At 48.7% G+C, this 17,178-nt stretch overlaps 1 protein-coding gene across 1 annotated transcript in view; it reads left to right on the forward strand.

The window, feature by feature from the left end:
• The window catches only part of CAMTA1 (calmodulin binding transcription activator 1), a gene marked incomplete at its 3' end in the record, with an annotated part of 904,685 nt that overhangs the window by 293,055 nt on the left and 594,452 nt on the right, over positions 1-17,178 (forward strand). The window contains 1 exon segment of the mRNA XM_079696990.1: positions 3,555-3,622. Coding sequence (XP_079553116.1) covers positions 3,555-3,622 — 68 coding nt within the window.

Raw genomic sequence — 17,178 nt, forward strand, 5'->3', positions numbered from 1 at the left:
GTTAAGCATTTCTTGCATCTTCTTGATCTTTGCCTCCATTCATTTTCCGAGGTCTTGGATCATCCTCACTATAATTATTCTGAATTCTTTTTCTGGAAGGTTGCATATCTCCACTTCATTTAGTTGTTTTTCTGGGTTTTTATCTTGTTCCTTCATAGTACATAGTCCTCTGCCTTTTCCTTTTGTCTATCTTTCTGTGAATGTGGTTTCGTTCCACAGGCTGAAGAATTGTAGTTCTTCTTGCTTCTGCTGTGTGCGCTCTCAGGCTTCATGTGGTCTTATTCTCTGACTGGTCATAGTAGGTGCTCAATAAACATTTGTAGAGTAAACATGGATTGCAATAAGTAGTCCAGGGAGTTTTTCTCTTTGCACGACAGTAGCAGTGGAGGGGGCCCTGCCAGGTTGGGGTGACTGTTGCCTGAGCGATGTTTATGAAGGCCTTCTTTGGGACTCTGGGTCTTTGGGACACTGTGATGAATCTAGAGGTGTCTGGGGTGCCCTGTGCCTCCATCCTTCTGGGCCATTAGGGGTCACTTAGCTCTCAGCATGATCCTGGGCAAGGGCATGGATCCCAGGGGTTCCAGTTGGCATAGACTATTCCCCCAGATATCAAGGCTCCTGAAATTCAGGTAGATGGGCTGATGCACCTAGGAAGTGGCACAGTTTATCCACTTCCTGACTCTAGCCACTGCCTGCTGTCAAGGTCATTCACTTGTTCAGTTTCATTAATGACTGTCACACATGCTAATCCATGTTCATACATACCTTTCACTATCAGCTCATGCCTATTTAATTTCTGGGAAACTTATTATTGTAGATTGAAAGCTACACACTTGAATAGTTTATAATATGCAGATTGTTTCAAGACCTGGTGTTTATTATTGCATAAATTCTGAACTCCTTTTCTCAAAGTATTAGAAAAACGTCAATCCTATAATTCTTTACAAGATAACTACATTCCATGACAATACTGTTACAGATGTTTATTTTGAAGAAGATGCTCAGCATGTCCTGTTTACTATTCTCTTGAGATTCAAAATGTTAGTTAGGTCTCTGAGGTGAATGAATGAATGCTTTGTGCAACCAAATGGGCACCAGTAGATAAAGGGAAGGACTGACTCCAACTAACTCTGAAGAGTCACTGTGATGATACCATTCACTGTGGGAATAGGGGGTGGATGGGGGTGGAAGGGGGTGGAGGGTGGGATCGATGAAGGTAAGTCCAGCAGCGCTGGAAGATTCTGAGCTGGACCATTTGGTACCTGCTGCCTCCTTGGGGCCTCTGTGGAGCCAGCTTGCAACACGTAGACCTTCTAATCATAATCATGATAGTGATGATTGTGGGGCATAGCTATACGCCAGTCAGGGTATTAAGAATTTTCACTCCTTATAGCTACCCATGAGGTGGTATTATCTCAGTTTCATAGGAAACTGAGGTCTAGACAGGTTAAGTGATGTTCTCAAGATCAGACAGTGCATAAGTGGCAGAGCCAGCACCCCCAGCCAGGTCTGTTTGCTTCTAAAGCATGTGCTCTTAACTGTGATACTATATCACCTTCCCACAGTGACTTAGAGTTAATTAAATCACCGGTAAATGTTTATCTAGGAGCTGCTGGGTTTTGCTGCTTTTAAGCACTTGCTTCAATTATCTTAAGTAATAAACATGTACAAACACGCAACCTACTCAGGACACACACACAGACGTTCATAGATGCAATTTTATTTCTCTAATGCCCACTCTTCCTCCCTCCCTCCCTCCATGCACCCACCCACCCACCCACTCATCCATCCATCTGTCTAACAAACACTTATCAGGACATTGTGAGGTCCAAGGGATACATCAGTGATGACATATTCCTTGCCCTTGAGGAGTACATGGCCCAGTGAGGGATGCTATCCAAGTAAACAAGCCCTTAGGATGCAGAGTGATAAATCCTACACACTGGGGGAAGGTGCTGAGTGCCATGGGAGCACAGAGGATGGGCAACCCATCCTGTCATGAAGAGTTAGGAGGGCCAGCCAGGGGAGGTGATACCTATCTATGTGACACCTTAGGGAAGACATCTTCTAAGGAGGGGAAAGAGAATATGTTCTCTCTCAGGGGCGAGAGGGAACAATGTGCTGGTTGATCAGCTTCTTTAGTTGCAGTCAACAGTAAAAATCTGTACAACGAGGCAACTCTGTTTTTGTCATAGGTTTCTGCTTCCCAGCTTCTTGGTGAAAGGTCCAGTCTTCTGGACTGAGGTGGCTTGGGCTCTGGTGATCAGTCACTGGCTAGCTCATGGTCGTGGCTGGTTTCCACGATGATGTGAGGCCCTGACCGCCCCCCACCCCCACCCCCAGGCCGGTGACCTTCATACCATGTGGCATGGGTGGTGTTTTCTACTTTGACCTGCTCCGCTTCCCTGGTTTTGGTGATGTGTCTTCTTTTTCTTCAAGGCCAAGTTTAGCATCTCTGTGGTCACGGGTGTCCACTCCCTAATGTCCATGCCCAGAGGAGGCTAACTGCAGAGGGAGGCTAGAGACCTAGGTGGCCGGGCTGCTCTATCACGAGGAGCCCTCCACGAACCCCAGCTGCACAGAAAGTTGAGAAGGGAGGCCCGTTCTCCACATTTTTCTGGTTGTCAAGGGCGGCAGCTCCGTACTGTATCATCACCAAGATCAAGGGAACTGTGTACTAGTCCAACCTTAATCTAACTTACAGTCCCTGCCAATTTCAAGTTAGCAGATTCGTTTGGAGCTGGAAGTAATGGGCCACATCATGCCTCAGAGCCCGAGCAATGACTTATGTGGATGTCACCCACAGGCTTTTTATGGAAATTGTTAATAAATCAGTAATTCTATCTGCAGTGGTGTTGTTGTGTTTATAAATATTTAATTTACCTTCAGGTGCCCACATTTCTTCCATCTTTGCCTTAAACTCTGCTGACATTGCTCTTCATTCTGAAGCGTTCCTCAACAGATTAAGTTATCAGTAGTGGGAAAGGTTAACTCTCTCTCTCTCTCTTTCTGTCTCTCTGTCTCTGTCTCTGTCTCTGTCTCTGTAATATGGCTTTTTCCTTTCTTTTCTTTTTAATCTTTGTGTGATTTGGCTCGGGGCTTGGGGCTCATGCTGAGAGAAGGCAACATTTCTTGTGACAATGATGAAAGGTTACTCCAGCTTCAGAAGGAGACCAGCTAAACCTTCCAATTCTGACCTTGCATGAGTGGAGACCTGTTGTTGGCATGTGTTTTTCCCCTCCTTCAAATTAATGACATTTAGAAGCTGAAATGGTGTCTGATGTTTTCCTCCTACAGAGAAATATCTTTGTCCTTGCCACTGACTCATCTTTTGAAACCCAGTGCTTTGATTATTATAGTGTGGCAGGTTGAATGGAAAGGCCTTAAAAAAATCAAAATAGAAACACAGTCCAAGTCGAGTGTTGCTCCACTGGAGATGGGGTTCCGGCCTCACAAAAGAGGACAGCGGCTGGGAAACAGCAAAAAACTTTCTTACCTCTCAGGATCCAATGTGAGCTAATTGTTGTTATTATCTTTTTATTCTTCTGTTTCAGGAAATTGCAGCTTATTTAATAACATTTGAGAAACACGAAGAATGGCTAACCACATCCCCTAAGACAAGGTAATGTCCCAGATCTCACAGTTTTTCAAATATGTACAGTAAATGGATTGATTTTCATTGATTACCTGATTTGGCCAGTCAATTCATGGGCAAGTTCAAAATGCCATGTTCTGCTTGAGAGCTTGTGACATTGAGGTCTCAGTCATCAGCCTAAGACAGTGGTAGTGACTGCAATCGGATGGATTAAAAACAGGGCAGCTGCTATCATGCAAGTTGGAAATTTTAAGCTGCTGGCCTGACGCTGGATCCTTCAAGCTGGGTGCCCGGAAAAGGTTTGGCAGGCAGGACCATCAGGGGAAGTTTATTTTGGGAAAGTGCCCATCTGACACCCGTGTTCTCTAGAAACTTACTTTCTAAAAGGGAAACTACCTCACCTGTCCACTTTCATCTCAACACGTTTTACAAACTGAAAGTCAAGTTTTTCTTGATGGTGTTAAGATCTCCCAAATCAGAATTCACGGCTACGTTTGCAGTTTATTATTTAGTCAATGTCCATGAACCTGCCAACTGCCATGGACACCGAACTTGTCTCACCACTTGGGAATAGAGGGAACTGGTGAAGATTCAGCTGACTTGAGTTCTCTCGGTGCAAGTGATATTATTTTGTGAAGCATGGAGACATTGGGATTTAGGGTTGATTCTTAAAGGCAGCCTCTTCTTTCCTCCCTAGCTCTCATTTTTTTCATTTTTAGTACGTTACAGTCTAGAGCTTCGGAAATACCCAGCCACTCTCTTCCAATTGCCACAGCTTTTCTATCAGCGGTGACGGGGCCAGGTGTTTAACAGCCTGAGTGGTGTTAGCTGGAGTGCAGCTTACAGGATAACTGCTCTGTGGGTTTGCATTTGAGAGGCAGAAAGCCCAGTCTGTTCCCTTTGTCCAGAAGCACCAAAGTCTTCAAATTTGTTAACTGGGAGACCAGGGAAAGGGTTGGGGGTGTGTCCTCTGCCCACTTGGCCATCAGCTTGATCTGTTCATCCTTTCTGAGCCATGGAGGAAAGATGTTTACTCAGTCTAGAAGATTCTTTAGCCTATTTCTTCATGAGGCTTAGGTTTTTACGGGTTAGCATCCATTAGATGAGGCCAGAATTTTCCATTTTGAAGGAGGTCAGAGGATATTGAGGAAAGGACGATTCGTTCCTGAGACCTGCATCCCCCAGGTGAGGGCAGAGGTTGACTCTGATTCTTTTACCTTTCAGCCTAAACCCCTCTGTAGGATGTCTTCAACTCCTCAGCCTTCTGAGGCCGTGATTTCCTTTGCTATAAAATCAAATGGCTTGTATCAGTCAGCTTTTGATGTGATAACGCCTTGTAAGAAACAGTCTCCAAACTAAGTGACTTATAACAATAAATTTTTATTTCCTGCTCATGGGTCTGTGGGTTGGCTGTGGCTTTGGGTTGACTTCAGGACCACTGGAGATGTGTCTTTTTGTTATAGAACCTAGGCTGAGGAGGCCTCCCCCTGCCCCCATCCCTTCCCTGTCTGGGACATCTGGTTCTCATGGGGGATGGCAGAGGCTTAAAAGCCCAAGGCAATCCAAGGCAGGCACAGTGAAAACCCCTGGATATGATGCTGGATGTGGCATCATATGTCACACCTGCTCACAAATCCATTAGCCAAAGTAATTCCCGTAGCTGAGCCCAATAAGAATGAGGCCAAGAAGGACATTCTTTGCTACAGTGGGGTCAGAGTGGGGGCAGGGAGAATGAATCGTGATGCAATCTACTATTTGGTGAGCATAGCCGTGTCCTGTACCATGGAAAGCCTGGAAAGCCTGGCACACTCATTTCTCCTTCCTTCTGGGGACATCTTCTTCCAGGGCAGTGGTTCCCAAACTTGAGCAGGCATCAGAATCAGCTGAAGGGCTTGTTAAAGTAACGTGCTGCACCCCACCCCCAGTTTCTGATTCAGTATGTCTGGTGTGGGACCTGAGCACCTGTTATTTCTAACAGGTTCCCAGGTGATGGGGTGCAGCTGGCCTGGGACCTCACTTTGAGAACTGCTGCCCTAGCTTCTCTGGATGGAAGGGAGCCTGTCCGATCCCTGCTTCAGCACCATTTCCTGGCTCCCCACAGCGGTTCTCATTTCGAGCAGCCTCCAGCCTCTCCACACTCCCTTCACTCCTCAGCAAAACACTCCCTGAATCTAAGTGGAAGGAAAGAGCGTCTCTTTAGCCAGAGAGTGAGAGTTTCTGGAACGTGTCCCGGGCCAGACATCTGATTTCAGATATGCAGACACATGTCCTGTTTCAGCCGCCCTCTGACTGCACCACAAGGCGGGGATTCTGCCTCACGTTTCAGTCTGAATTTGGGTTTCCATTGAGAGGCAAATGTCACTCGTGGTCATGCCTGACTCACTTGACTTTTGGGAGTATAAATAGAGCTGAGAGCCTTCCCATCCCGAGGCACAAGGGGTGCCCCAGCAGCAGAGAAGGAGTGTGGGTTTCGATATTGACAAATCTGGGTTTGAGCCTTGGCCCTGTCACTCGGTAGCTCTGTGACTTTAAGAAAGTCACTTCATTCCCGTTCAAAGCTCTACTGGTTCTTCTTCACGCAGGAAACAGAGTCAATGTCGATTCTGACCTCATTGGGTCACGATGAGACTGAACGAGATAATATTTGTGGTCTTGCTTTGCATGCTGTGAGGGTCCGTGTCCAAGCACGGGGGTGTCATCGTCCCTCTTGTCTGCAAGGGGCTGTCCCCGGGCCTCCTGGAGGCTTCGATTTTAGGACGCATCTGCCACAATCTCTCCAGGCTCTGGAAGGACGAATTTCTTTCCTAAGGGCAGAGGGTGAAGACAGATGTTTCCTATTAGTCTTATACTATCCAGTTCGTGTTTACACTTGAAAGCGTCTTGTCCCAGGAGGGGGAAAAGTTGCTGTGATTGTTCAAGAATCTTCTTAAAGTAGTTGTTGAGTTTGGATCTCCCCACCCCGCCTTCTCTTGTATTGAAATTAATTGACGCAGTGAACTGCTGAGTTCTTGCAAACCGGCCTCCTGGTATTAAGGAATTAATGACACCAAAACTCTGTTGGATGAGGAGGCGATACAACTTCTGTTTGCTGCCGCTGCTAATTTCATTTTAGAAAATTAATAAAAATGAATTGCACCGCTGACATTTATAGAGTTTCCTAATAAAATGATACATTGTTTGTGTGGAGGAATCCCTATTAAATTAATTGTTGTATTCAGCTCACATATAGATGTTGGTATAGGAGCCGCAGAGGGACCCACTCCTTGTCTCCGTGGCTTGCTGATGGCTGGGGGTTATAAATAGAGCCCTTGCTCAGATCCTGCCCTAATTACAGAGAAGGTCCTGGGAGCCCCGCTCACCTGTTTAATAATGAAGTGTGCTACAAGGAGGCTCCCAGGGTTGGGGGTCCCGGGGGGCGGCAGTGGCGCTATGACAGGGCTGAATGCAGATTGTTGAAACAGCCCATATTGTATTATCAGCAACTGGGACCTTCTGGAAATGGCAGCTTGAAAAATCACCCTTCAGGACGTCTTTATTTGGCACTTGCTGTGTGCCCAGCACTAGAGTAATGCCGCCGGGAGACCCCAGGGGACTCCACACTCCCCACCCCACCACGTGGATTTAGAATCTTGGAATCAAGAGCTTGAGCCCTCCGTCTTGTACGTTCTTCCAGCTCCTCCTTCTGGCCTTGATTCTTTGTCACTTTCTCTGTGAGGCCCTCCCTGAACCCACAATTTAGAATCACACCCCTCCCATCCAGCCAGAATCCCTTTCCTCTTTCCCTGTTTTCTGTTTCTCTAGTGTGCTTATCACCGTCTGACACACTCTGTAGTTCCCCTATTTAGTTGTTTAATTCACTTATTCATTATCTGACCTCCTCTCCCCCAAAGTAAAAGTACGACAAGGAGAGGGGCTTTCGGTCTAACTTGTTCAAGGGGTCTCCCCAGTGCCTGTAGCGCTGCTGGACACACGGTGGGTGCTCCATGAATATTTGTGAAATGAGTGAGAAAGTGAGTCAGGGTTTGAAGGGAGAGACCTGGGTTGACTCTATTTTTGTCTTGTATAGATTGCCCTTGTACTGTGCTCTGGGGTACTTCTGTGGGCTTTTAAGTCCTTTCAACATCTCTGCCAGGCAATGAGATGGAGAGAGGGTGTATTATCTGTCCAAGATGGCACAGCAAATGTTGGAACTGGAATTTGAACCCAGGATTAGCTTATTGCAAAGCCCACAAACTTAGCTTTGATGCTAACCCTCTGCTGGTGTGGGGTTTGAAGGTGGCCCCGCAAATTGTTCCACTATTCTCTCCCACCTCCCATCTCCACGAATTCTGAACCACCCGGGACACCCAGCCTCCCTTTGCTGGTGAGCTTGGCTGTGGGTTCCTGTGCTGGCCTCTGGAGATGGATTTAGCCCGGAGTTGCAGGCAGTGTAGAGAAGCACACACTTCCCCATAGGGTGGAGAGCAGAGCCCAGCAGAGCACAGGCAGGCGGGCTGCAAAACTTAGCAATCCCAATAATTTATTTCTCCTCCCCTGGGATACATGCAAACTTCTTTGGAAGCCGGGGACACGCAAAGCTCAAAATGGAGTTGAAAACATTTCCTTCCCAGGAATCCTGTGTGTATCGGTTAGAAGGAGGCTGGAAAATGTTATTAATTATCTAATTAATTAATTAGATTTATATAGATAACATCTCAACACTGAAACACTAAAGGTCTAATCATAGCATTTTCCTATAATGAACACTAAATGCTTCTTGGTCAATAAGCAGTAAAACAGCCAAGTAGAGGGAGGGGTCTGGAAGGAAAGGAGAAGAAAAGTGAGACCTGAGTTTCAAGAAGACCCAAGGGACTCAGCGAGAGACCCGCCCTCGCTCTCCGGCTCTCAGGACCCTGTAGGTCCACTGCTTCTTCCGCCCTGGACCTTTCCCACCCCAGTGGTAGGAACAAGTCTTGGGCCTTCTGCTCTTTTCTCCAAAGTTCTCCCTCCCAGGACTCCAAGAACTCCAGGGTTTGACTGTTAACTCTCTGTGGACCTTCCCCAAGTCTGAACCTCTCTCCTGGGCCACCTGGATGTCACGTTACTATCTCAGACTCATCATCTCTCCTCTCCCTCCTGCCCTCACTTCTGCTCTGTTTCCGTTCTCTGATTTCCCTTGTTCTCAGAACCTCATCTTAAAGGGTCCAAAGCTCACACCTTGTCCTCCTTCACGGCCCCTCTTTCTCTTTCCTCCCCCGAATAGAATTAGTCACCAGTTCTGCCAGTTGCAAACTGTAATTCACACCCTTACCCTCCTGTGTCCCCCAGGTTTGGCCCTTACCACCTGCGTCGTGCTTGGGTTCTGAAACAGCTCCGGGTGCTCCCCGCTCCAGGCTGGACTCCCTTCCTCCCGCTGGTTTCCCTGAAACGCTCCTTTTGTTACATTGCTGTTCTCCTTGAAAACCTTAGCAACTTCCTGTGAGGTGAAGCCCAGTGTTGTGTTCAAGGCTCTTATTCTGCCTCAACCTCCCTCTCTCAGTCTTTTTCTTTGACTCCCCACTGCAAAGTACCCATTACAGTTAGGGGGCTGCTTACTGCTCTTCAGAGGCCACTGACCTCCCCTCAAATGCCCCACATCCAACCCAATCTGCCCGCCCTTCGGATCTGACCTCTTCCCGGGAGGCCCCCCAAACACGCCAACTCACGGGGAGCCCTCTTTGTCAGCTTCTGCAGCCCACGTTCTTTGTCATCAGTTGTTGACAATTTAGTGATCATAAGTGTGGAAGTCTTACCTCCTCACGGGGACAGTGAGCTCCCCAGGGGCAGGGCCGTGCCTTCTCTGTTGTCTCTGAAGGGCTTGCACGCAGAGAAGCAGGAGCTTTGACGGGGTGCACGGCAGTGTGCGGGCTCGTGGTTGAGCGGCAGATTCGCACCTGCGCAGACCAGCGGAGAGGGGCCAGGCGGTGGCGCCAGGGGCGGGCAGAGCGCCCCACCCAGGAAGCCAGCCTCATCAGGCCCACGTGGGTCCCTGTGCAGGTGGGGCTGCTTGGCCAGGACCTCTGTAAGCGGCACATGAGAGTCACCTGTGGGCCACTGCCAGGGCTTCTGCTCTTTGGGGCAGTTACAGGACTTTGCTAAGGAAGCCCCTATTCCTGGGGAGTGAGCAGAATAGAACTGCACAAATCATGTGGAGATCCTATCTGGAGGATGAAAAAATTCCCAGAGCTAAAAAGGAATTTTTAAAATAATTTTTTAAAATTTTACTTTTATTGTTTTGGCTGCGTTGGGTCTTCATGGCTGCGCACGGGCTTTCTCTAGTTGCGGCGAGCGGGGACTACTCTTCGTTGTGGTGCGCGGGCTTCTCATTGCGGTGGCTTCTCTTGTTGCAGAGCATGGACTCCAGGAGCGCAGGCTTCAGTAGTTGTGGCTCGCGGGCTCTAGAGCGCAGGCTCAGTAGTTGTGGCACACGGGCTTAGTTGCTCCGCGGCATGTGGGATCTTCCCGGACCAGGGCTCGAACCTGTGTCTCCTGCAGTGGCATGCGGATTCTTAACCACTGTGCCACGAGGGAAGTCATGACACGTGCTACAACATGGATGAGCTATGAGGACATGATGCTCTGTGAAATGATCCAGCCACAGGAGGGTGAGTACTGGATGATCCTGGATGATCCCGTTTATGTGAGGTGCTGAAAGCAGTCAGATTCGTGGAGGCACAGAGTGGAATGGTGGGGGCCAGGGGCTGGGGGAGGGGTGGGGAGTTAGGGTTTGGTGGGACAGAGTTTCAGTTTGGGATGCTGGAAAAGTTCTGAAGATGGGTGGTGGTGAGGGCTGCACAGCAGTGCGAGTGTACTTAATGCCAGTGAACAGTACGCTTAAAAACGGAAAATTTTATGTTATATATATTTTACAATAGTTAAAAGAAAAAGATTCCCACGACTTCCTCTGTAGCTGTGTCCGGACAGGCAGAGCCGGGGGTTGAGGATTGGTCCCGTGCGTGTGTGCGTGTGCGTGTGTGTGTGTGTGTTTGTGGCGGGTGCTATTGGTGGATGGTTTGGGAGGGCAGCTTTATACCTAGACCATTTCAGGGACTCTGTCCTTCAGAACTGCAAAAGAAGAAATAAACTAGGTTGGCAATGATTTCAATGTGGTGACCTCTGCATTCTGCTGAATTGGGGAATCTGCTACCAAATTAATATAACGATGTGTCATGTTACATCCATTCCGGCAGTTCCTAATGCATTGAGCAAATTCTTGATGAAGTCCAAACTATTATCATTAACCAAAGAGCAAAAGTAGCAGTGGGTGGCGGCCGCTGGCTCAGGACTCACGAGGAGCCCCAGCTGCCCTGGGCCCCCCGGAAGGCATGTGCCCTGGGGGTTCTGTAGTTTGGATGCATTTCTGGATGAGGCGGGGAATGAGCCGTGACCTGGATCCTGATGAAGTGTCTGGTGTCTCGATGGTGGTGGGGAAATCCCCAGCCTCCTTCTCAAAGTGGGTCTGCCCCAGATTCCAGTGCATTTTCCAGAATCACAGAATGCAGAATGTCAAAGTGGGAGGAGACGGTGGAGGCCACCGATTCCCCTCGGTGCCCAGGAAGGGGGCCAAGGCGGGGGCACTGGCTGCCCAGAACCCTGGTCCTTGGTGCCCCTGGGAGCAGACCTGGGCTGGCTTCAGGTTTCCAGCTGCACAGCCTTAAGTGGCCACCCTTTTTGCGGGTGGGTACGGGGGCATTTGTCACACTCACGGGGTTTGTGTGTCCTCTGCTACCGTGCCAGCTCTCATCACCTCCCTTCCCACTTCCTGGAGCCAGGAGTGCAAGTCTAGGGCCTCTTTCCTGGGAGGGAGCCAAGAGAGGGGAGAGGGTGTTTGTGTGTCTCGTATCTCGCCGGTTTAGGCAGCTGCCACCTTCTGCCTCCAACCTCCACTTTCTTTTACCCTCTTTATTTTTATCAAAAATATCCATGCACGTAGTTTAATCAGGCAAATGGTCCTAAAAGTCTTGTAAGAAGAAACAGCAGCGCTCTGCCCTACAGCTCAGTCCCATCTCCCAGGAGTGACCACTGCCAGTTCTTTTAGTTCTGATGTTACCTCCCGACTTTTCCATGTGCTTTTTCTGCTGTCTCTTGATTTGTCCGTTTTAGATGTTATCTTCTGACTTCCCTGTACGCTAGAGGAGGATCTGTTCTCTCACTCTGCAATCTCCTCTGCTTCCCGTATCTGGGAAGAGGGCTCGTCAATGGAGGTAGCCAGCTTCCAGTGGGGGGGATTCTGAAAGTCTGCATCTCCAGATACCGACGTCTGGAGATACCACTCGGGGTTCTCCAGAGAAGGATCTGTCAGTGTGCTGCCTGATGGTTTGGGCTTTGCGGCTCGTGGTCTGGGAAGCAGGCAGGGAGGGGGCTTGAAATTTCACCCTTAATTAATGCATTCTCCTGGTTGACATCCGTGTTTCCTGCCTCTCCTCCGCTGTCTCCAAGTTTGGGGTCTTTCAGGGTCCCTTAATGCAAGAAGAAACACGTCTCCAGTGGGGGCAGAGACCGGGTGGGGGTGTGTAGGGCCCTGGGAGGGTCTGACTGTTCCCTGCACAGGTCTGCAGCCTCTCCCTCCCTCCCTCTCACCCTTTCCGAGTCTCTGCTTCTCTGGCACCTGATGCTTCCAGTCCATGGGTCTTTCCGGGGCTCTGCAGGCGAATTGGCTTGTTTATCCTGGTGCCCCCTCGAGGGCATGTGGGTTTTTGCTGCTTCTATTCTGCCGAGTCGGTTACCAACCCTGCATCTGCCGTCCATCTCTCTAGAATGTGTTGACACCCTTGACCCCCTCCTGTCTCCGTTCCCCTTTGCTCTGTCCTTGTGGGTTTATACCCGTGATCACCCCTCTGCTGTCATTAGATTGGAGACGCAATGCTCGGTCCTTCACGTCAAGGGACCCTGTCCCTTGAGGGTGGTGCTCGCTGGCCACTGCCCAGCCCTTCTGACTGGGACCTGCTCCCCTGTTTTCTCTTCCTCTCTCCTCTTCTTAGGCTCACTCTGGGTCTTACTTCCTCTTTCACTGTCTTGCTTTTTCCTCTTTCTCTCCTTTTTAGTCTGCAGAAAGAAATGCCTCACAATGCACTTTTGAGGTTTCGAAACGCACAGCTGCTTAGGGCCCAGGAAACCCTGTGGCTGAGACGTGCAGGCTTCTTGGGTGCAGGGAAGTAGCCCCAAAGGCCAGCAGCTCCAGTGACACCACACCCTCTTTAATGCAGCACCCCCAGCTCAGAGCCTTTCCTGGTGTGGGTATAAGGGACGTGACCTCTTCTGGGCAGAATTTTGAGGGTGCTGGGTGTGGCCAGGGCTAGCCAGTATGCCATGCAAGTCACCTGACAATGGCACCTTGATGCCTTTGTCTCTACTTGGCTATGAAGGTGTCTTCCGTGATTGTCCAAGTCTCCGGGCAGGGTGCTTCTCATCAGGGCACCTGCGATGCAAGTTGGGGTGCAGGGCACTCTGCCTGGAGACTGTTCACCCAGGGGACACCTGCCAGCATCTCTAAGCAGGACACCTGGCAGTAAAGACTGTTTCTGAGAATGAAACAGCACTGGCATTGTGCTCGCACAAATGGATAGGCGTTTACCTACCCTGTCAGAGTCCGTCAACTGTGATCTCATTATCCTTCTGCTGCCGACCAGTTTATTCTTAGCATCTTCACTCCCCTTTCCTGAATTTGGAAAATTAGGATTCTCTGGTATCTCTGTAATTGGTCCAGATTGGTATCTGTGGTATTTCCTCTGGATCAATTCTGATCTAATAAATCGATGTTGGCTGTGCGGAGAGGGGGCTGCTGGTGTGCTTGGGGGTGTCACAAGGTTGGAAGGCGTGTTCTTGGAATGGACCACTTTCTGCAATTCATCATCTTCCATGTAATGAGTAATTCTCAAATCAGCTGGATATTCTGGGCTGGAGATTCTCCCACTGTTCGCAGTCTGGCTAAGAGGTAATATTATCTTTGCTATTCTTAGATTTTCTAGTCTTTTATTAAGGGGCTTTAAAAAAAATTCAAAAGAAGCCAAAAACAAAGGAAGAAAATCTCTCCTGGTTCTCCAACTCTACCTCATATCCCACTTTCCACACAAGTGTTTGCTTTGTATGGTGTGTGTTTATATACATACACACATGTACAAATGCATAATACACCCATGTGCACAGACACACACATACACAGAAGTACATGTACACATACTTACACACAATGCACACATGCACACATATAGACACACACATGCACAGACATGCATGGACACATAATATACAACATACACATGTAAGCACATGTATACATATGTGCACACAACACTCATATATACATTCAGAAATACACATGCACACTTATACACATATACATAAGTACACAACATATACGAATACACAACAGCCCACACACATACACACATGTGCACACACAACACATACTTTGCCACTTCAGTCATTATTTTCTTTTTTTCTTCCAGTTTTATTGAGATGTAATTGACACACAGCACTGTGTGAGTTTAAGATGTACAGCATAATGATTTGATTTACATACATCATGAAGCAATTATCATAGTAACTTTAGTGACCATCCTTCATCTCAAATAGATGCAAAATTAAAGAAATGGAAAAACTTTTTTTCTTGTGATAATAACTCAGGATTTACTCCCTTAATTTTCATATGTAACACAGAGCAGTGCTAACTGTATTGATCACGGTGTACATCACACCCCTAGTACTTATTTACCTTGTAACTGGACGCTTGTACCTTTTGACCACCTTCCTCCAATTCCCCCTCCCCCCCACCTCCCCCCACCTCTGGTAACCACAAATCTGATCTTGTTTTCTATGAGTTTGTTTGTTTGTTTTTTTTTTTTTTTTTTTTTTTTTTTTTTTTTTTTTTTTTTTGGTGCGCGGGCCTCTCACTGTTGTGGCCTCTCCCGTTGCGGAGCACAGGCTCCGGACGCGCAGGCCCAGCGGCCATGGCTCACGGGCCCAGCCGCTCTGCGGCACGTGGGATCTTCCCGGACCGGGGCACGAACCCGTGTCCCCTGCATCGGCAGGCGGACTCTCAACCACTGCGCCACCAGGGAAGCCCCAGTTTGTTTGTTTTTGAAGTAGCATTGACCTACAATGCTGGGTTAGTTCCTGTTATACAACATTGTGATTCAATATTTCTATATATTTTGAACTTGTCACCACAGTAAGTCTAGTAAAGTACTACATGTCACCATACAAAGATATTAACTAATTATTGACTATATTCCCCACACTGTACATTTCATACCTGTTTTGTAAGAAAAAAAATGTCTGGGAGAAATTTCCTGCTTTTCATTCAACGATTTAATAAGATGGAACATTGGAACATTTTGGGTAAAGGAAAATTTCTCCTAGAAGAGAGAAATTCTCCTGTCCTGGCAGCCCTGATCTCATCTGGTAGGGAACTTATGGCCGATTGAGCCGTTTAGTTTGAGGTGATTCTGGGGAGGCCGGAGGGGGGCCTGAGTCTAGACCTGGGGCAGCTGCGTGCCGGGGAGAGGGTCCTGGCTGTGCCGAGGGCAGGGGGCTGGCCAAGGTGCTTCCAGACTGGCTGCTTTGTGATTCCCATCACTGCCCTAATGAGGTCAGTAGGAATTTGGGACCAGATTTTTTTTTTTTTTTTTGAGAATTCTTTAAGAACAGGAACTTTTTGACTGTGGTGGAATTGGATTTGTGCATAAAAGGGCAGCTGGCCCTTAGGCTGAAACGTCAGGGAGATCAGAGCACTGCCAGGCTTAAGGGGAAAGCTGTAGAGGAAGGTGATGAAATTAGGGAAGGCACAAAACGTGCAACGAGGGAGAAACAAGAGCAGAGGAGACCTGCTCGCCTCCCGTGGAGCACGCCCTGCCCCGGGAAATGTGCCGTTTCCACACGTACTCACACACACACAAACCCTCGGTGCTCCTGCCTCAGTGTTACGGGCCCACAATGATTAATTGGGTCCACCAGCTTCGGGAGGTGCTGCCCCTGGATCTGGGGGTTGATGGCACTCTGGCAAAGGCGCGTCATCTTCTCCCATGTGGTTGGACGTGAGCCTTTTACTCCCGGATCAAATTGTCGCCTCTTGTATCGTTGGTCGGCTCCGTTCTGTTTATTCACTGGTCGTTGCTTGCAGTGTGCCAGGCACCGTGCTGGGCTTTGGGGATGGAGTAGTGAACCAGACAGATAGTTTACGGTAATGGTGATGCTGACAAGGGATGCCAGGGCCAAGTGCACTGAGAGGCTGGTCCTCCAGCAGACGGGGTGGGAGGGTGGGAGGGACCGTCAGGCTGCCTTCCTGAGGGGCTGAGCTTTGGACAGAGACTTGAAGGACGAGCATGTGTATGTGCGTGTATGTGTGTGTGTTGGGGTGGGATGAGCTGGGCAGAAGGAAAGCAACTCATTCCCTGGCTGTGCTGGAGGAGCCTGTGCAGATCTGGGCAGGAGGGCGTCAGGAGAGGGTGGGAGCGGACAGGAAGTCCTCGCAGCCCAGGTAGTGAAGATGGAGAGACGCGGGTGGAGGTGAGGTGAGGGAGAGCCGTGGAGACCAAGCTAAGGGTTTGGGGACAATGCTGGACAGTGCGGACCCACACTGGTGGGTTTTGAGCGGGGCAGTTAAATGAGCAGATGTTGATGACAGCCTCGTCCCGGTGGCCCCGGAGCTGGAGAAAGACTGGAAGGACAAGAATGGAAGGACAGAGAAGCAGGAGGGCGCCCACACTGGCCTCTGCAGATACCCACTTTAGTGATGGAAAGACTGAGGCTCCATCTGTCAGAAGGTACCCGCGTCCTGTTACTGCAGGACAGACCTTTTACTTTGGAGAGTCAGAAGTCTCAGTGAACCAGGCTCCCTGGTGAATTGGGTGCTCAGCGGCTCAAAGTTCAAGGCTTTGGTTCCTCCTGAATGTCAGCTGCCCAGCACTTGGCTGACGTCACCACCCCCCCGTCCCTCTGTTCTCTCACAGTTCTCCCACCTATGTGGGCTCAACCCCTCCTCCTCACACCGGGGTTCTGACTGAGGCTTCGGGGGACGAAGGGACCTCCAGGGGGAGGGGATCTGCTGGCTGGGATGGCTTCATGCCACAGCCCATCTATGTACGTGTGAAAAAAAGTACTGACGACATTGGTGGTGATGGATGACAGGAGATTGCACGGGGGAAATATTATCTTGCAATAATTGCCAAACTCTGAGTTCTTTTCCGGCTGTGGTACAGAATTCCAAGGTGAGAAAAAAAAAATCTCTCTTACCACTTCATGAGTGAGTAGTTCAGTTCTGCCTCTTGGAGAAAAATTCCACTTTTAACCCCATATATCCCGTCGGCGTATGTCTGGAATTATCCATAGTTACATTTCTCTGGTGTTTAATTTCCTTATCCAGTGCCAGAGGGTCTGCAAGGATACGTCAGAGTTTTGCAGTTTATTAATTTTGCATTAAATAATTAATAGTAAAGTTAATTGATGGATTATTCAATTTTCAGGTAAAATGGGACGATAAATATTCATAACTTATTTTATTAAGGGAATTTCCATTTCTTGTCATTAAATCTAGATTAATGAAACCTGATTTTAAATGAAGATTG

This window comes from Hyperoodon ampullatus, assembly GCF_949752795.1.
Source record: "Hyperoodon ampullatus genome assembly, chromosome: 2".
Lineage (NCBI taxonomy): Eukaryota > Metazoa > Chordata > Mammalia > Artiodactyla > Ziphiidae > Hyperoodon > Hyperoodon ampullatus.